A 21,309-nucleotide genomic window follows, 5' to 3' on the forward strand; every position below is an offset into this window, starting at 1 on the left:
TTTTTGAGATTTAGCTTTAAGAACTTAAACTCTTCTCTATCTAGACTATGTAGGCTGAGAAGGTTGTATCTTAGTTTTCCATGGAATTATTTCAGCACAATTTATTTATTATTTTTTTTCTCATCTTGTATTCTTTTTTTTAAATTTATTTATTTTTTTAAATTTATGGCTGTGTTGGGTCTTCGTTTCTGTGCGAGGGCTTTCTCTAGTTGTGGCAAGCGGGGGCCACTCTTCATCGTGGTGCGCGGGCCTCTCACTGTCGCGGCCTCTCCCGTTGCAGAGCACAGGCTCCAGACGCGCAGGCTCAGTAGTTGTGGCTCACGGGCTTAGTCGCTCCGCGGCATGTGGGATCTTCCCAGACCAGGGCTCGAACCCGTGTCCCCTGCATTGGCAGGCGGATTCTTAACCACTGCGCCACCAGGGAAGCCCTCAGCACAATTTATTAAATAAAGTTTTCTTTCTTCATTGCCCTGTGATGACTACTTTATACATTCCTCACATGGAATGTTCTCTTTGTACTTTTTACCTTCTTGTCCAGATGCTATTCTTCAAAATCTGCTTCAGCTGCCAGAGCTCCATAGCTTCATAAAATCTTTTCTAACACCTGATTTCCTAGCTGGAAGTGTGTAATTGCCACAGCACTGTATGTAGCTGTTTCTCATGCTACTCATTTTTACCTTGAACATTTTAATTGCTATGGTAAGACTAGACATTTTCAGAGAGCACAGTCAATCTTTTTCATCATAGTATCTCGTAGGGTATCTATTTTGGTGCTGTATACATAAATAGACTTTCTGATAAATATTTGGTGGTGTTTTTTTTTTTTTACATTTATATACAATTGGGCCTATTCTGATTTCTGTTCTCTTCCCTCACTATATATCTATACCAGTTCCACAAAGTTTTAATTATTAATGAGTAGGATGAGTCCATCTCACCTGTTCTTCTGTCTTTCAAAAAAAATTCGTAGATTTGCATGTTTCTTTTTTCTCAAATAGATATAGAATAACCTTTTCAAGTTCTCAAATTTAAAACTTAATCAGATATTTGTTAGAATTATGTAATAATGCACTTTTGTAGTATTGTCTGATCTGCAAACATGGTCAATAGGCCCTTTATTTCAAGTGCTCTTTTCTGTTTCTAAGATGGCTTTTTAAATTGCTTTGTGTATGTTAAGGGGAGCTTAAACAAATTGAATTCAATTAGATTTTATCATGTACCCAAATGAAGAAGGAATGCAATCTAGGTTGAGAAGGTTGTGTCTCATTTTTTCATGGGATTATTTCAACACCATTTATTTAATGCAGTTAGATTTATTTACCATCATTCAAAATATTGGAAAGCTGTAAATGTGGCTGACAGTGCTCTGAAGTCATAGCTCTTATGTTTTGCTGGAGGCAGAGAAATTTTTAACACTTGAGGAACCTCTAGGTTTATAGATTTTAGATGCTTGGATTATCTAATTTACATATTATCTAATATTCATTACTTAGGACCTGACATTTGATTTCTAAGGGTGAAAACAGTTACAAGTGTTTTATTATTTCTTGATTTATTAAAAATTAGAATCAGTGGAACTTTTCCCCCGTGGTTTTATGTAAGTGGCACTGGTTTTTCTCCTGTGGTTTATGCAAGTGGCCAGCCAAGCCACTTGTTTTATTTCTGGGTGGCTGCATTGGGTCTTAGGGAAGGAAGTTTTCCTTTGGCAGAAAAAGCAAAAATGTGTTTATTCATTCCGTTTGTAGTAGCATTGATCCAAGAGGAGCTTTTGAGGAAAACCAGAGCGGTTAGGCTTTGAACATAAATAGCTCCCATTCATCTCCTAACTGCTAGAGGAAAGTAAAAGATTAAGGATTAATACTATATCAGTTATAGACAATACAGAGTTCTAGAGCAGAAGTTGTAAACTGATGGTTTGTCAACCAAATATAGCCCTCAGACTGTTTCTTTTGCCTACTGAGTGTTTCCAAAGCTTATTTAATTACTTTATAACATCTAAAAATTGTTTTATATGAGTACTTTGCACTGGATCGATCACCTGTATCTTCAGCCTGGCATGTTAATAGCTGTGGCACTCTGTAGATATTAAGCCCCACTTAGCACTTCTAACATGGTCTCAGCATCTAACTTTGCAACGCCTGTTCTAGAGGCGCTTGAATACAGAAGTAATAGTAGATCTGATACTGCTAATGCCACTGCACCTTCAACATTGAGTAAACAGGAGATAGAATAGTAGCCATGAAGATTTTAGGTAGTGAGAGTTTGAGTTGAATATGGGATGTGTGAGAAAGAGTAGTTGCAGAGGAATTCAAGGTTTTTACCTGAGCAACTGTAAGGACAGAAGTGCCATCAACTGAGATGAGGGAGACTGCAGGTAGCTCAGGTCTGGGGAGTGAGATGAGGAGTTCAGTTTTGAACATGTTAAGTTTGAGGTCTCTGTTAAAACATCCTAGTGGAGATAATTGAGTAGGCAGTGCTATGAGAGTGCGGAGATGGAGAGAAATGTCTGGACTGGATAAATAAATTTGAGCTATATAGATGATCCAGAAAGTCTGAGACGGGATGAGGTCACAAAGAGAGTGGAGAACCTGGGACTGAGCCCTGGGACATGTCAGCATTCAGGGATTTTAGAGAAGAGAAGTTCAGCAAAGGAGATGAAGAAGGAGCATCCAGTAAGGTGGGACAGAAAGGAAGGAGGTGTGGTATCCTGAAGGACAAGTGTCTAGACCTGGCTTCACCCCCAAAGCAGAGCCTGAGACAGGGACTTTTTAGGCAGGTGATTTATATGGGGAAATATTAACAAGAAACAGAAGTTGGAGAACTGGGGCAAGTGAAACAGAGAAGGAAAGTCAATCTAAGGGTGTATTATTGTATTATTGACCTGGTCACTTCTGTGAGCAGCTGGGGCTTGATCCTTAGCCCTCAGAGGACATGACGAATATGCCTTTTGGTGGGAAGAAGAGGGTATTTATCTACCAGACCTCATCCCCCCCCATTGGTTAGGGGTTGCCCAGGGTGTTGGTATTAACACCTTCACGCTTCCAGGTTCATTATGACTCAGGATGGCCGAAGAGTTCCATTAAGTATCTCTTATTGCAAAGCCTTTGAGCAGGAAGTGAGCCCTACCAGTGCAGCAAGCAGCTAAGGGGAGGTGCCTCAGCTGGAGTGCAGATGTGAGGCGGAGCGTGAGGGGTGTCCCATACAGCCCCCCCTCTTGTACCCTCCACTGAATGCGTGCCCTTCACTGCGAAGCTTTCAAGGTGGTGGCTGGCCACAGTCTCTACATCAGACTTACAGCAGGAGGGTTAGTGGAATAACGTTCATTATTTCAGTCCACTGCTTATTCTAGATTTTCCTCACCTTCAGCCAGCACTTCAACAGGCTGATCCATGCTCCCGGTAGAGTGACCCAGATTTTCTTCCCCAAGGGATCAGTGCCTGTAGTGACTTTATCCTTGCCGGGCCATAGTTGCTGCAGCTGCCCATTTACGGTTATCCCTGGGCATGGCGGCCTCAGTCGAATCCCCTAGGTTCGCGATACCCTCTCTCCTGTGCCTGTTGTGTAGCAGCAGCCATAAGTCCTCGTGGTTGTTAAGGTCAGTCTACAGGACTCCCCCCCACCTCCCCGCCCCGCGCTGCCACGTCCCCTCGTTCCTCTCCCGTTTGATTATTGCTTTAGAACTCTTCCTGTAGCTCCTGACCGAAGTGCCTCCCCTTCTCCCGCCGAATCAGAATTTTTAACCCAGTGGAGCCTAATGTTGCCAGTCTACTTTTCATCGTTTGGTTCCTGGACTCGTGTTTTTTTTTTTTTTTTTTAAATCTGTCAGAGACACAGTGCCGCATTTCGGCCTTGGGAAGACTGTGTCAGATCACTTACCCGCTTGGATGACGGTGCCCAGTTCCCTCAAGATGTTACCAATCTTTTATACATAGAAATTTTTGTTACATTTGTTAATCCAGGACTCTTGGGTTACATAACATAAATAATTAGGGGAAGAAAATTTCACATAAAGGTGATTAGTTACATTAGTCAAATGTATCTTCTCACTCTGTGAATTAAGCTGGTTTGTTATCTGGCTTTGTTCTTAGCTGCAAAGTTAGAATAAACTCATTCTGAAAATTTCATTTCACCTAAAATTGTTTAATAAGGCTTTGAAAAAGTAAAACCAGTCCTAGAGAGGACTTTGTGGTTCAGTGAGTTTTGCCAATGTGCCTCTGGCTTATAATAGGTTATTGTCATGGAATATAAGGATCTTAGTGTCTGTAATAAAACTGATTTTTTAATACATTGAAACTGAACTTAAACTGTGATAAGAATATAGAAATATGCTTCTTTTGATAATTTTACAAGAATAAAGAGGAATTACTAATTTTTTCTCTTGGTATGTGAATAAAGAAGAATTACTAAATTTTTTTCTTGTTATCTCCTGCTTCATAAGGTATGATGAGAATTGTGTACTTTTCTTGGTACACCTGCTTGTCTTTTAATATCTTGAGGGTGACAACTAGGGTGTTGTATCACCTATTGGTATTTCTCAGGGCTTAAGATAATGCCTTACTCTTAGTAAGTCCTCCATAAATAGTTGTTGAGTTAATCCAAGGGGAGAAATATATGGCTCATGCATGTGGTATGTAATAGCATTGATGAACTTTGTTGTTAAAGTTAGTTTTCATAAAATTAAAACTTGTTTTAAATTATAATAATGTTTTAGACTTTCTTCCTTTTTCCTTTCTTTAAACAGATAGAGGGACAAGAACAGAATCACCAGCACTGGCTGAAGGTAAATATGTCTTTGGGGGAAATGATTATTCAAATACAAATGAAAAGTTATGATTTAAATAAAAAACTACATTGACTAAACATAATTTAAGGAAAATGTTCTGTATATAATATTGAACTGCTGAAAATGTCTGTAGGAAATACCCTATATTGTTTAGTTTCTGGCTTAGAATGGGAAGTAATATAGATTAATTAGAAGTTTTTTTTGCAGCTTCCTTTCAATAGGAGAGGTATGTGTTTTTCTTTGAATTCCTTTTTAAGTCATTTTAGCTGTCACCAGTATAGTTGATCAAAAAATGTCTAAGCCATAAATCTAGTAGTTAAAAATAAAATGTATATATATACTTGAAAGCTAGCTAGAAGGAAAGACACTTCTACCTATAATGGATTTTGGTCCTTTTATAAAGTCTTGAAAGTAAAGAACACAACCACAACAAAAAAATAATTACCGTTAAAAGGTCCTGAGTACCTAACCATTTATAATCCTGTAATTGTTTTAATTATAACAAGTTAATAGGTATTTGAAAATGTAATTTTTCTATAGACATACTTTGTTTTCTTCGAGTGAAAATGATCAGCTTAAAGTCTCTGTGTTTTTCTAATTATAAACAGATATTTATATTTCAAAACTTGCCTGTCATTTTATTAGAACTGATATGACAGTTATCATAGTAGTCCTTTGGAATTGTAATCATCTCACCTACTCTCTGTGTTACAGTGCAAGAGTTCTCAACCATTTTTTTGTTGCATGAATTCTAATAATAATCCATGATTTTATGAAGTAAAATGCATAGAATTAAAAAGGAAACCAGTTAGTATTGAAACGTAGTTAACAAATATTAAAAATGCAGATTTTTGATAGAGTATTATATATGCCTCTCACATTAGAGAATAAGCTTTAGTGACAATTCTGCTAAGTACTGTAATTTTAAATAATGATGAGTTTGCAGTAATTGTAATGTAATGTGAAAATACCTGTGATGTTTATTAATGACAAATTCATAGATATTTCTAATCCTACTGTGGTTTGTTACCTATAATCTTAATTGAAGGAATTGCTAAATCTCACGTAGAGGTTAGTAAGAAGTTTCCCATCCAGATTCAGCAGATCACTGAATTCTCTCTCTGAACCTCAGATTAAGAACTCCTATTAGTGAAAAGTCAGCTAGACCTTTCTTTCTCCATCATATTTGAGTAAGTGTAGTTTTTTATGTTCTGTATAACTGATCTTAAAGAAGTAGAGTTATACATCCATTCCTTAAGAAATATTCTAACCGAAATAGCTTTGAAGAAACTTCTGTTTGCTGATCAATAATCAGAGAAACAACAGCATATTCTGTAGAAAAGGGAACAGAAGATAAGTGTGAAGCCCTGGAGAGTGCTTGCCTTCAAAGACCTCACATTCTTGTTCAAGGAACATGAAATAAACATGTAGAAAGTAACATATCAGTTTGCGATGCTAAAAGTTTAACAAGAGAGATGTCCTAATTGTCATAGGAAGGATGCAAATAGTAAGTGCTCTGATGCTTGTGTTATAGAAGCACAAAAAAAGGTCAACACTTGTAGGAAGTCACCAAGTGTCTTCCATTTACTTCAGGAGTATGAACTATACATGAGAATATGCCAACCTAAGCCAGGAAGAGCCTGGAATGGTGTCACTAAGTTTGTATGTCCAGCACCTTGTAGCTGACTACTAATAAAGGGAATGGCAGGTGTATTGAAGTTTGGTTGACGACAAAAATAGCCCTAATATTTGTTTTGAAGAGGACATGGAAGGGGTATCTGACTTTCGTGGTGTTTGTTTGGGTTTTTTGGTTTTGTTTTGGTTTTTTTCCTTTTTTTTGGTTGTGGTCCTTGATTCTTTCTATCAGTGTGATCTGACTCTGATGCCATATTCTAAAGATGTTCTTAAAAGCTGCACTGTCAACGTCATTGGAATAAGCCCCACTTTTAAAAAACTAATTTGCTGCTTTTGCCCAAGTCACCAAGTTTCTCTAGTCCTCAGTTCCCTTCTTTTATGAATTTAGAGAATTGAGCTACATGATTTCAAGTCATTTCATGAACCTTATATTCTGGCCTCAGATTTTCTATCCCTTGTCATTCCCTTTATTTCCTTCCTTTCTCTTCTCCTTTCTCCCTCCCAGCAACTTTAGACATATGGTAAAAATATTCAAAGTAGTTAAGTGATTTGACCTTGGATTTATATAAGTATTGTCCTTGTATATGCTATGTGAAACTTTAAAAGCTATAATTATTGGGTAGCATACTTAATTCAAAAAAGTTTATATGATATACACATACTGCATTTTGGTCTTACTTTATGGTTTCAAAAATTCATTTAAAATTAATATGCTCCACTATACTGAGAAACAGTAGATTACCTCCAATTTTTTGTAAATCATTTTCTTTTTGTTTGTTTTTGGGTAAATCAGCTTTTATAATGTTATTTAGTGAAAGGTATCAGACCATGGTATTTGAAAATAGAGTATGCTTGTTAAATTTACTGAGGGAATCTGTCTACTCTCTAACTGAAGTAAAGTACTATTTTTAAAAATGATATAAATAAAACATATATAAGTGGTTATAATTACCACCTCCTCTGAAAGATCAAAGTGTAATGAATGACCTCTGTTGGAGTCTTTTTAGCATTATCTCTTAAGAGAGATATCATATTATCATTATCTTACAAAATGTAGAAAAATTATTGATGTATCTTAAAACTTATATGATTACAAAGAAGAGAAAATTTATATTTCATTTTTGTATTCTGTTTGATTATGATGAGCCTGGAGAAGTTATATGTAAGAGATTTTAATTTAAGTTCAAGAACAAGGAAAACGTTTAAATTCCTTTTATTTTTAATTTTTTAATAAATTTATTTATGTTTGGTTGTGTTGGGTCTTCGTTGCTGCACGTGGGCTTTCTTTAGTTGCGGTGAGCTAGGGCTACTCTTCGTTGCGGTGCGCGGGCATCTCATTGCGGTGGCTTCTCTTGTTGCGGAGCACGGGCTTCAGGTGCTTGGGCTTCAGTAGTTGTGGCTCGCGGGCTCTAGAGCGCAGGCTCAGTAGTTGTGGCTTGTGGGCTTATTTGCTCCTCGGCATGTGTGATCTTCCTGGACCAGGGCTCTAACCCGTGTTCCCTGCATTGGCAGGAGGATTCTTTTTTTGTTGTTGTTGTTGGAATGCTTTATTTATATATAAACCGTATTCATAAGTTATTCAGATATATATGAATGGCTATTTTGGCAGGGGAAACCCCAGCAATTTTTAATGGGCCCTAAAGAAAAAATTGTTGGGTCTGTGCTGAGTGATTTAGGGGCCTGGCAGGCGGATTCTTAACCACTGCGCCACCAGGGAAACCCGAAGCACAGAGTCTTAACCACTGGACCACCAGGAAAGTCCTGGAAGGGCAATTTTTAAGAGCCTCTTAACCATTTCAGTCATAAAAAGATAACTAGAAATGCTTATTCCTATATATCAAATCCTGGAAGATTTCCTTGAGATTGGAGGTCTCCTGCTTTCCCCCTCTTTCTCCTCCTCTGAAATCTCTGAGGGGAAAAGAATGATGACAGGTTCGTATTTTATCCTTTCACTACCTTGAGACCTCCTAACCTGGCTTTGAGGCCCAAGTTCCTTGCTGTTTTTGCTGTAGTTTGGTGGCTGGGAGAGGAATCAGAGGCGCTCATTCTTGGAGGGTGAGGCGGAATGTTTATATGTAGTGGATGAGAACCTCTCTGTAGCCCTTAACCTCTGTGCCAAAATGTATATTAAAAAGCGATTTTTCTGAGGATGACTGTTGTGTTTTAGGATCAAGATTTTAGGAATTTGGGCTCTCGTTGCTGTAACGCATAGGAACACGAGAAATACCGGTGACGATTAGTTCAGTGGTGATAAAGGGTGTTGTGGGAAAGTATCAGTGCTGTCTAGACCAGCTTTGACGTGTTAGCAGTAAACCTTTGCCTGCTAACCTTGCCCTTGATTGGGTTTCTCAACTTTGTGGAGCTTATATTTGCATTACTCCTTTGTAGGCAACACATTCCATAAGCTTACTCCCTACTTTGTGTGTTTTTTGTTTGTTTGTTTTGTTTTGTTTTTTTGGCTGCACCACACGGCATGTGGGATCTTAGCTCCTCGACCAGGGATCGAACCCGCGCCCCCTGCAGTAGGAGCGTGGAGTCTTAACCACTGGAACCTCAGGGAAGTCCCACTCCCTACTTCGTAAAGTTGCAGTTTGTTTCATTTGACCTAAAGCTACACCTTTTACAGGATGCCCTTCGTTTAGATATGCTTTTCTTTGATGAACAAGCTTTTTTTACTTGAATTTTAATTCATTCATTAATTCAACTAATGTTTATTGAGTAGTGACTGTATAATAAAATGTCTGCCAGAGGCTAGAGGTTCAAAGATGAAAAAGATGTTTGGAAGAACTTTCCCATAAAACTCATCAAGGAACTGATGTGCTCTATCTTCTATAAACTGTTCTATAGAAAAGAAAGAGCCAGTGTATAAAATATCAAGACAAGACAAAAACAGAGAGAAAAATTATTGGTTGGTCTTATGATTATCCAAAGTAAAATATTAGTAAATCAAATCTAGGAATTCATATTTCTTTAACTGACCAAATAGAGTTGATCCCAGGAATGCATGGATGGTTTAGAAGTAGAAAATATATTCATGTAATCTACCATATTCATAGATTAAATGAAAAAATTGTTGATATTTTATAAAAATGGCAGTTTTGCCTCAGAATAATATATATATATATATATATATATATATATTTTTTTTTTTTTTTTTTTTTAATGGAAAATCAAATCAAAGTCCCATCAAGATTTTTTTTTGTAGAACCTGACAATCACATGAGTGAGTAAAAGGCCAAGAACTGCTAAGGTAGTTTTGAGGATGAAGCATTACTTAAACAATAAGCACAGACTACAAAAAAATGATGAAAAATTGGATTGCATGGAACAAAGGGCACCATAAACAAAGTTAAGACATATTACGGACTAGGAGAAAGTATTTGCCATGTATATAAGCATCAAAAGATTGGTATTTAGCATTCCTAAAGCCCAGTTGGGGGAAAAAATGGGTGGTATATCAGTTGGAGTCAAGTTAGGAGAACATACTACTCCGAGTATTTCAAATAGAGGGAATGTAACATAGAGGATTGGTTATTAAAGGTATTAGAAAGACTGGAAGAACAAAAGGGAGAAGGAGAGGAATAGAGTGACAAAAAAGGTGGGGTGTTGCCTGCTGCCACCAGAGGTAAGCTGCTGCCTCTGCTAGACTTCTGTCTCTAACTGGGGCATTGGATACTGGAATCACCCCAACTGAACTTCTCCTACAGCAGCTGCTAGTCTGTCTTGGCTAGAAACAGGAAGCTTCTCTCTCTCTTCAGCCTTCTCCTCACCCTCTAGTGCCGCTTATCGAAATAACCCAACAGGAACCCAGCTGGCAGGGCAGGATGTCTAGGGAATGTCGTTTACAGATCCGAGGCCCCAGCAGTATGGAGTAGAGAGAGTAGTGTATGCAAAGGTAGGTGTGGGGCTGAGAGACAGTGGAAAAAATAAATGGCACAGGTGGCAAAGGATATGAACATACATTTTACAAATGGCCTATAAACATACAAAGAAATACACATTTATTACTGGTAATCAAGAAAATGCACATTAAAACATTAGATATTTCACAATCTAAAAATTAAAGCTTGAGGTTTTGGAGGCTAAGAGAGGAATTCTTTTGCTAGTGGAACAGTGCATTGATAGAAGTACTTTGGAGAGCAATTTGGTACAGTCTAGTAAAGTTAAAAGCTGCGTTTTGATTTCTAAATAGCTGTTCTGTGGAAACTCTTGTACATGGGCACAAAGTATGGGTAGTGTGTGTAAAGCATAACTCGTTAATAGAGAAAAATTGAACATCCATTGTCCCTCAGTAGGGGAATGAATAAACAAACTGGTTTCTTTGAACAGTGGCATAGTATGTAACATCTAAAATGACTGAACGTGGATAATTCTCAAAACACCATTGAGTGGGAAAAGTGAGTTTTAAAGGAACATGGACAGTGTATCATGAATGCAAATTGAAAAGCAGAACAGTACTATGTAGTTTATGAATACGTACCTTTGCAGTAAGATTTTTAAAATATGTTTGGCAAGGAAGCATGTTTTGAAGATGCTGATTACCTTAGGAGATGTGAGAGGGGAAGGGAGGAAAGTTGGTTGGGGGAGGTTGGGAGATTAACTACACAAAAAAAGTAGGCCAGCGTCTGAAGCAACTATGGCAAAAAGTTATTGCTGGGTGGTAGAGTATGTGAATATGATATTTTTAATGTTTGAATTGTTTCCTAATTTGAAGAGATAGAAAATAAGAAAATTAAGAATCAGCTCCTCTGGGAAGCCTTTGGTTAGGTGTTCCTTTTTCCGTATGTTCATAGAGTTGTTGGCATGCTTCTGCGTGGGAGCATGCCACATTATCTGTCTGGTCTCTTCCAGTTGTCTGAGAATTTTTCAATGCCAGCTATTCAGTCTTTGTCACAGTGATTGGCAGATAGGAGCCAAGGAAACGTTGTTTGATTTAAAACAGCAATAGCAACCACCAGGCACTGTAAACAGCTAGATATAGAAGTTAGGGTTTTATAATGGTAAGATTTTCATTTAATAGACCATTCATGAATTGCTGCATGTGTTTTGGGAGAGTTCAGGCACCTGAATTCCACTCCGGTCATTTTTGTTGGGCATCTTTGAATGAGTCACATGTCTTCTCTGAGCATCAGTGGCTTTAGTTTTTAAATTTTTAGAATTATTGATACAGACAAAAAGAATGTATACCTTTATTTGTGAATTTAACAGCCTAAAAATAAAAGATTTCCATGAATCCACCAGTAATTGAGGGACTAGAGTATTCCCTAAACCTTTGAAGTTTCCCAGTCCTATGGCCCTGTCCCTTGCCAGAGATAACCAGTATCTTAACTTTTGTGTTTGTCATTCCCTTGCATTTTAACATGTATTCTTTTTACCACCGATAAGTATATATAATTTTTTCCTGGATTTGAAAATAGTGGTAAATTTTAAGAAAGTGACTTCAGTTCAATGATCGTATATTTTTTTAAAGAGAAACTTTCATAATAAATCCTTATAAACTAGGTAATTCTGAGTTTCAGTTTTGTTTTGTTTTGCTTTCATATTTCCATCACGCACCATCCTGTATACTCCTAAATTATTTACTTTCAGAACTTTGTACTGGTCCTTCTCATAACCTTTGTCTGTCCCTGAATGCAGGACATTAGAGCAGGAAGCATTTCTTTGCTTTCTTCTAAATTTGCAACTCAGGCAGCTAATTTGCATTGGTGGTTTAATTTTTAATGGCTGGGTGCATGGAAGAGTACTAGTACAAGTAATCTTTGAATCAAACTCCAAGATGCCATGACAATCTGATGTAATACTCTTTTATTATGGCTCACTTCCATTTAAGGAGCAACATTGGTCTCCTAATTTATTGTACTTATTGCACATAGCCAGGCATCCTAGTGAGTGTTTTATTTAAAATAGCTTAACTGGGAATTCCCCGGTGGCACAGTGGTTAGGAATCCACCTGCCAATGCAGGGGACATGAGTTCGAGCCCTGGTCCGGGAAGATCCCACATGCCAAGGAGCAACTAAGCCCGTGTGCCACAACTACTGAACCTGTGCTCTAGGGCCTGCGAGCCACAACTGCTGAGCCCGCACGCCGCAACTACTGAAGCCTGCGCGCCTACAGTCCGTGCTCTGCAACAAGAGAAGCCACCGCAATGAGAAGCCCGCGCACCGCAATGAAGAATAGCCCTGCTCGCCGCAACTAGAGAAAGCCCACACGCAGCAACGAAGACCCAACATGGCCAAAAATAAATAAATTAATTGAAAAAAATTAAAAAAAATAAAATAGCTTAACTAAGATTTTTCTTTTTAAAATACTAAATTTAAGTGTATCCACTAGATGTCAGCCTATCGTACCATATGTAGAATCAGAGCCAGAAGAAATGTGAGACATTCAGTCTACCAAGTAAACTGACCTGTGTAAAGTCACATATTTTGTGATTGAGTCAAAACTAGAAATCAAGTCTCCCAATTTTCATTCCATTCTTTGTTTATGTCATATTTCTTTAAGGCAAGTAACTTAACTCCATGTTAATCACTAGACTAATAAAATACATAGTGCTAGGGATTGGTGGTGAGATTTTAGTACTAGTATGATGGTATTGTAGCTGGGCACCCAGGAATACCTGGATCATGCTTCTCTTTCTTTATATTTTGCAGAGTAAGGAGAATCAAAGAGTCACTTTATTAAGAGATACACTAATACCTGGTGATGATGGATTAGGTAGTGTTGGTAAGGTTAAGAATTAAGCTACTCTCTGTGAGTTCCTCTGTATAAGTCAGATTTCAACTAGGAAAGCAGAAACCTTGCTAGGTATTTTATTTTATTTTATTTTATTTTATTTTATTTTTTTCACACACTGTATTTTATTTTTACAAGAGATAAATAGACTGACATCAAGCATTGTACATGGATGACCACAACAAAAGCAACAATGATTGCAATTACCAAACATGAAACACACTCATACTATGTCATAATATTGACATTCAGTCCAGTAATCCTCCACTGTAGCAGCTCCTTTACTTTGCAGTGAAAATTGATTTGTATATTCTTTGCCTCTGAGTCCTTGTGGGATTTTTTTTTTTTAAATTCAAACAGAAAGTCGCAAAAATTATACTCATCCTCATCAGTTCACTCAGTCCCATGTAATTAATTTTTTTTTCATCTTGATCTTTTGTTAGCACTTTTATGAGTTCATCAGTTTTTCATTAGAGTTTGCTAGGTATTTTAAAACAGGAAATTTAATATATGTATAATTTACACAAGTGTTGGAAGCCTGAGCAAAAAGAGGATGCTGGGGTCTGTGTTTTTACTTACACCAACTTCTGTCACCAATTCTGGACTGTTTTCCAACACCGCCTCTGACACCAAATGTGTGGGTATTTTTCCCCACACCAACCAATTCTTCAGCTCTCCAGACACCGTCTAGGTTTTCTATAATTCATTTGATTCTAACACTGTGTGGAGTGAATGTAGACCCCACAGGTTAAGGGCTCCATCCCATAATACTGCCCTCCACTCCAGATGCCTGTCGCAAATCCTAGGCCTCCTCTACTTCTGACCAACCAGCTATATATTGGAGCTTCCCACGACCCCGTTCTCAGGTTCAATTATCTGCTTTAATGACTCACAGAACTCAGGGAAACACTTTACTTACTCGTTCCAGTTTATTATAAAGGATTTTATAAAGGGTACGAATGAACAGCCAGATGAAGAGGTACATAGGGTGAGGTCTGGAAGTATACCGAGCATAGGCGCGTCTGTCCCCGTAGAGTTGGGCTGTGCCATCCTCCCAGCATGTGGATGCGTTTACCAACCGGGAGGCTCCATTATGTAGGCATAACTGATGATAAATCATTGACTGTTGATGATCAAACTCAATTCTTTTTTTACAATTAAAAAATGTTTAATGCCATCCATGACCCTTCCATTATAGAGAGTATATTCATTGTAGAGAATAAAATTCCTTAACCTGACGTCTAAGGCTCTCTCTGATTCGACATCAAGCCATATTTCAGTAGAGCAGAGTGGCTAAGGGCACATGGAGACAGGCCGCCCCAGCCTGAATCCCAGCTCTGTGGGAATCTCCAGTCCTTCTCCCCTCCCCAGAGGTCAGGAGATGGGGCTGAAAGTTCCAACTCTCTAGTCACGCCTTGGTCTTTGTGGCAACCAGTCCCCATCTTGAAGCTAACTAGGGGCTCGCCTAGTATCATCTAAAAAACAAAGGAGGCTCCTGCCACCCAGGAAATTACAGGGATTTAGGAGCTCTGTGTTAGGAACTGGTGATAAAGGCCAAATATATATTTCTTATTATATCACAAGAGGTAACTGAGATATTTTGAAATTTTAAAAAATTATTTATTTGTTTATTTTTGGCCGCATTGGGTCTTTGTTGCTGCACGTGGGCTTTCTCTAGTTGTGGCGAGCGGGGCCTACTCTTCCTTGTGGTGCACGGGCTTCTCATTGCGGTGGCTTCTCTTGTTGCGGAGCACGGGCTCTAGGCACATGGGCTTCAGTAGTTGTGGTGCACGGGCTCAGTGGTTGTGGCTCACGAGTGCGGGCTCTAGAGTGCAGGCTCAGTAGTTGTGGCACACGGGCTTAGTTGCTCTGCGGCATGTGGGATCTTCCTGGACCAAGGATCAAATCCATGTCCCCTGCATTGGCACGCGGATTCTTAACCACTGCACTACCAGGGAAGTCCAGTAACTGAGATATTAATGGTAACCACAGGAAGTAACCATCACTCCTAAAGCTGGGGGAGAAAAGGCAAGAGGTGGATTAGCCAGAATTTAGGTGTGTGAAGGAGGAAGGCTGGAAGCTTAGACCTCTGAAGGGGGCCAGGCATTTTGCTGCTGCCAGGAGTTCCACAAGAAGCTAGAGCTTGAAACCATAGCTGTCTTTTGCTCATAGGAAGTGCTGACAGGACTTGAAAAACAGAAAGAGAGACCTTCTTTCTTCCCATCTTCCAGTTTTCTTTTAGTGGCTCCCACTGATGGAATATACTGAGAAGTCAGCTGACAAAGTAGTCTAGGACGTACACCTCACAGCTTCCTTTCCCCAGCATCACAAAGCAGATTATAGAAGGATAGGCTGGGGGTGTGAGAAATAGCTAACAAACGGTCACTGTCCACCTCTTTGACTCCACAGCGTTCTTTTATCCATGTTGATTTAGCGACGACAGTAACAGCATTTTCATGCTTCCTCTCAGAATGTTTGTTCTTGGATAGCTCATGCTCTAGGGGTACAGGTGGGAGGGAAAAAACGCTGTGTGAATCTAGAGTCCCAGAGAGAATGCTGAGTCTACTTACTTTGCAAGCTCAGTGGAGCCAGATGTGGGGAGAGCTGCAGTCCTGGGAGCTCAGTTTCTGCTTAAGCATGTTCACCACAGAAATGTTGGAAAACTGCAAGGGCAAGAGCAAACGGGAAATCTCGGTTGTGCTATTTAATGAACAGATACTTGTTGCCAGTCACTGTCATTGTGTTAGAACAAAAGATTCTGTTTAGCAGCTTCTCTTGTTGGGAAGAAAGGGGGAAAGGAAAGTGGAGAAGTAGGTGCGAGAAGGTTAGGGTGTAATGTGCATTTGCAGTGCCATCGGGAAAGCACATAGCATAATGTCATGATAATTATTACATATACTTTTTGATAGACTTGCTTGAGTTGGTTATTTCTCTCCGTTATACTGGCACTCAGCTATTTCAGCTTCTTACGTAAAATTATCATGTTTAATACCATTAACTGCTGTGTTCCTAATGTGAGTTGCAGCATTATCAGAAGCTAAGAAGGAATTATGATTATACCTCTCCTTTAAATTATTGGGTACCTAACTGATCCTTTACATAAAAGAAATACCATTGGATCCACCTATTTACAGTCATTAAATTAATTCATTAGATATTTATGGAATATTAACTCTGCCCTATGTTGAATATTTCCTTTGTGTACTTGTATCAGGGTACACCAAATACACATTTGGCTAATAATCAATATTCAGCCAAGGCCAAAGCTGAAAATCATCACATAATTAACTTCTGAGATGCATGAATAAATCTGAAAATTTATCAGAATTTAATTATTAATGTTATTAATTGTAATAGTCAGATTTTAAAAGTTTGATATATTGAAATTTTTATTCTTGCCCTGTTGTCAGCTGCTGGATCACTGCTGGAGTCACTTCTGCTGTTCATTATTAAATCGACACTTGCTTTCAAATCATGTGATGATGCAGTTTAGGAGCAGTTCTGCAAACAAGACTTTGTGCACTGTTTGAAAAAGATGGTGCCTGAATTATTTCAGAGGCAGACGTGCTAAGTGAGATTGTTGATATCATTTGAATTATTTTGAAGTTTCTACTATTTTAGCCTGTACTTTCTGCTTTATGTAATCACTTGAGAAATGTTTATCCTTAACCTTAGACCTAGAAATGTGGCACTGGAGTTACATAACTGGTTTTCAGGATAGTTTCTACTTGCCTTTCACTTTTTTATTCACCAAATTGCAACATTTTCTGTGTAGTAGGTTGATTAGAAGGCTTTTTTCAGCATGTGTCATATCATATTTCTGTAATTGCTCTCTTCGAGCACATCAATTTGGATATTTCTTCAACAGGCTCCAGCAGGTGGAAGTTATTAGTGATTTTTTTTGCTGTTGGCATTAATTATCTTAGTACAATATTGATGCTTTTTTATGTTAAAGCAGATTTTTAAACACGTAATAACTACTTGGTTGAATATATGAATGACAAAGCGATTCCAGACTCCTTTGTATCTCTGGTAGTTTGTCTTTGGAAGGACAATTATTAAAGCGATTCATTATTTTTTTTGCTTGTGCAAAATACTACATTTTGTGATGTTACATTGTGTTATAGTTTTTGAATACACAACTGAAGGGTGTGAACTTGTGATTCCTGGCCTTCATCACGTGTGTACCATTGTCAGTGAACACTGTATCATATTTTTCATTACTGATTTTCCATTCCGTTAATGTTGCTTCAGAGTCGCGGTACATGTTACATGAGAACCAGAAATTTCTTGGTTGACAAGTAAAGCAGAAGCATAGTTGCATTCCAGAGTAACTCACCATCTTGTCAATTTTAAAGATTTTCAGTTGCTTCTACAGGTCTGAATATCTGTAAGATTGAGAAATAGCATATTTAATATTAAGTAATATTTTATGTGCGACAGAATATAGTTCAGGAACATTGTATGGTAGTATGTTTTCTAGAAGACCTTTTTGCCTAGGATTCAGAGCTTGGGTAAATATAAGAAATTATTTGTTTTTAACACTAAAAACGGTTGGTAGTTTCTAGTGATCATTTTGGCAAGTTTTTTCACATTCACACATTTTTATTCCCCGTAAATTGGAAGAAATGGGATTGTATTAAGGCATTCTTATGAAATCTATTGTTTGGTGGTTTTATTAGAACAAAGTATGTTTTCAGTATCTCCTTATTTTCTTAACACCACATTTCTCTGCGTTCTTTATTCATTTATCTGAGTTGAAGATGGTAATGGATATTGGCTTGATTTCGGAGTTTGTCCTCCTTGTAAAATTCTGAGGGGACAGAACTGACATTCTGCTTTTAATTTTTTATCAGAAGATGTGAAGAATTCCCAAATAGGACTTTTTTGGAGGATGTATGGTCTAAAGGAAATTAAATAGAATAAGCTTTAAAATGTGGGTTTAAATTTTAATGTTATGAGTGCTGTTCAGTTTTACAAAGATCAGAATTCTGATAGAGGCTAGTCTCCATTCTTATTTATATTTTGGAGCCATATTTATGGCTATGGGAGGATATTATGTTCTTCCTAAGTTATCTTGGTAAACTGTAATTTTCTTGGTATTCATAGTGTCTGTCAGTTTATTTTCCTAATATTTAACATTTCAAAAATTTTTAATTTTTGTACATAAAATTAATGGCTTTTATGGGAGGGCGGTGGGAGGGAAGGACTGTCTTCATTCATTTGACTGAGAAGGCAGTGAGCTCTTCCTAAATTCTCAGGCCATTTTTTTTCCTTTTTCAACTCATAGTTTTCAGTCAGTATTTATTTTGGTCTTTCATCTCTCCTTGGAATACTCCTGTAATTTTACACACAAATTTTTGTTTTCTATGTGTATTTTTGATCATGGAATTATTCAACACTTATTTGTTACTACCTACAACATTGTAGGTGTTACTCTAGGTGCTGGGGATAGAGTAGCATACAGAACAAAGCTCCTGTCTCCTTAAAGTTCACCTTGCAGTAGAAGGCAGACTAAACAGATAATCAAAGGAATGAATATGTGTTAGATGGTGATAACCATCAATTTGGGAAGGGGATAGAGAGGAGAGAGAGGAAGAGGTATTATGGATGGATTGGTGAAGGAAGTGCTCTCTGAGGTGGTCTAATTAAAGCAACGACCACATGAAGTGCAGTAGCTTGTCATTTAAAGGTCTGTGGACAAAGCATCCCAGGCCAGGGAAAGGCAGGTGTACAGAGGCTCCAAGGAGAGAGAAATCTTGCTGTGTTAGAGAAACTGCAATAGGCTGTTGTGGAGAGTGATGGGAGATGAAGCCAGAGTGAGTTGGGGACAGATCATGTAGGGTTTTGTACGACCTGGTGAGGAGTTTGGATTTTATTCTGAATGTAGGAGTAAGCCATTGCATGTTTTTGAGCGCAGAAAGGATGTGGTCCATTTGTATTTTTAAAAGATTGCTTTGCCTCTTAAGAAGAGATTGTAGTAGGAGGCAAAGGTAGAAGCAGTTAGGAGGCTTTGGAAGTAATCTGAGCAAGAGGTAATGGTGGTACGAACCAGACTGGTATAGCAGTGAAGGAAGTGAGGCAGGGTATCCTTTAAGCTAATGATAAAAATATATTGAGGAGAGAGTGTCATATGCTCCTGACAGGTGAAATAAGGTATGGACTTGAGTATTGACCATTGGAATTAGCAATGGATGTTATTTGATGACCTTGCCAGACCAATTTTGGTGGTACAGGATTGGGCAAAAAGCCAGGTTGGAGTGGGCTTAACCAGAGGGTAGAAGGAGAGAAATAAAAGACAATGAGTGTAGGCAACTCTTCTTAAGGAATTTGCTGCACAGAGAAGCAGGGAATAGGGTGGGAGCTGGGGAGGGAAATAGAATGAAGTTGGGTTTTTGTTTTGTATTAAGGTGGGAGAAATAACTGCATGTATGCCAAAGGAAAGGATCCAGAAAAAGAACAGCCATAAAGCAGGAAGGAAGCTCAGGAGAATGTGGTGTCCTAAATGTCAAATGAAGAAAGTGTGTCGGAGCAAATGATAAATTGGGTCAAAGGCTATAAAGAGGTCCAGTGAGTTGAGGTGTGAGAATTGCCCTTTGGATTTCGCCAGATGCAGGTTTCTGTGAGCTTGACAGGGACCAGCTTCATCGTAGTGGTGGGTGTAAAAGCCAGATTGGAATGAGTTGAGACAATGAGAAGAGGAAAAGTAGGAAGATATAACTACAGACAGCTCATTTGACAGGTGGCTATGAAGAAGACGGGCAGGACGATGTGGTCAGAGAGGGGACGTGAAGCTTTGCTTTTCATATAGAGAGTAGGAGAACGGGTGCCCTGAGGAAACGTTGTCTATCAGGAACAGGTGCAGAGGTAAAGTGAGTGGTTACTGATGAAGAAAGGGGGGTAGAAAGGATAGTAGGTGTTTCCTTTTCTTGGTTTTTGCGGGTAAAAGATGTAGGGAGGTCATTTCTTCATGTGAGGATGGAAGATAGATTGAGGTTTGAGGAGATATTTTTTAAAAGCCTTGGGGAAAGGTCAGCTGGTGGAGGGGGAAGTAGAGCGGCTGCAGGTAGGAGTAGGATCGCTAGGCTAACCTGAGTGCGTTTCATGTCTGTGGTCACACGTTGAAAGCAGTGGTTCTTAACTGGGGGCAGTTTTGCCCCCTAGGGAGTATCTGGCGCTATCTCGAGACATTGTTGGTGGTCACAGCTGGGCGTGGGGTGATACCAGGTGTCTAAGGGGTAGCGGCCTGGGGTGCTGCTAAACATCCCACAGTGTACGGGACGGCCCCACGACAAGGAATTATATGGTTCGCATGTTAATAGTGCCGAGTTTAAGAAACCGTGGTTTATAGTGAATCTTGTCAGTATGTTTATGAGGTTTTCTTCCTTCTTCCCCCACCAAGAAGTATTTATTAAATTTATAAATTGGCTGTGAAGAAAACTGACACTAAACAAACATAGTCACTTAGATTGTGTTAGGCGCAACTACTGTTGGTGAGGTTGGCAGACAAAACCTCTCTGAAGAGGGGCATTTGAGGTGAGGCCTGAAGGGTGAACGGAAGCCAGCCGTGGGAGAGCCCTTGGAAGTGGCATTCCAGGCATAGGAGACAGCCTTATAAAACCCCCCTGAGCCCAAAAGAGTAGATGAAGTAACAGCGTCTCTTAGGAATTTTCTAGAAAGAGAGATGAAGTAACATATTAACGGTACCATGTATTTGTGTTTCTAGTGGCTTCTATTATTCTAGTTAAGGAAACTTCTTTTCAGATGTTTTATGGGAAAATGGTCCGATGTATTTATTAAATGCCTTTCGTGAGCTCAGAAATACATTCCACAGACTACCGGCCAGGAAGAGCATGCTCCTTTCCAGATAAGCCTCCAACGTTGAAACAAACACATAATGTGAGAGCTCGTAGTCACAAAAAGACACGGAAAATATTGCACACACTCAAAGCAAACTATATCTGACTTCTGTGTATCAAATTTCTTCTTAGCTTATTTATTAAATATTTATAATATTTAGTTTAAATCCAAGGATTACAATAAAAAGTGCACTGAAAGAAAATTCTTTAGTTTTTTCCTCCTAAATTCAGATTGGAAGACAGTTTATTATCCTAAGTTGTAATTTTTATTATTTACCTTGAAATAGTGCCTTTAAAGT

The 21,309-nt window shown here is 38.6% G+C and overlaps 1 protein-coding gene across 13 annotated transcripts in view; it reads left to right on the forward strand.

Annotated features, from left to right (window-relative positions):
• Positions 1-21,309, forward strand: part of CYRIB (CYFIP related Rac1 interactor B) — a 150,654-nt gene that overhangs the window by 92,812 nt on the left and 36,533 nt on the right. For 10 of the 13 annotated variants that reach the window (XM_082363117.1, XM_082363114.1, XM_082363119.1 and 7 more), the window contains one exon: positions 4,742-4,780. The exons of 1 other annotated variant lie outside the window; for it this stretch is intronic. In XM_082363117.1, the coding sequence (XP_082219243.1) occupies positions 4,742-4,780 (39 nt within the window). The remainder of the gene's footprint in view (positions 1-4,741; positions 4,781-21,309) is intronic. 2 more of the 13 variants (XM_082363122.1, XM_082363123.1) reach the window with 1 other exon arrangement.

This window comes from Balaenoptera borealis, assembly GCF_965194805.1.
Source record: "Balaenoptera borealis genome assembly, chromosome: 17".
NCBI classification, from domain to species: Eukaryota; Metazoa; Chordata; class Mammalia; order Artiodactyla; family Balaenopteridae; genus Balaenoptera; species Balaenoptera borealis.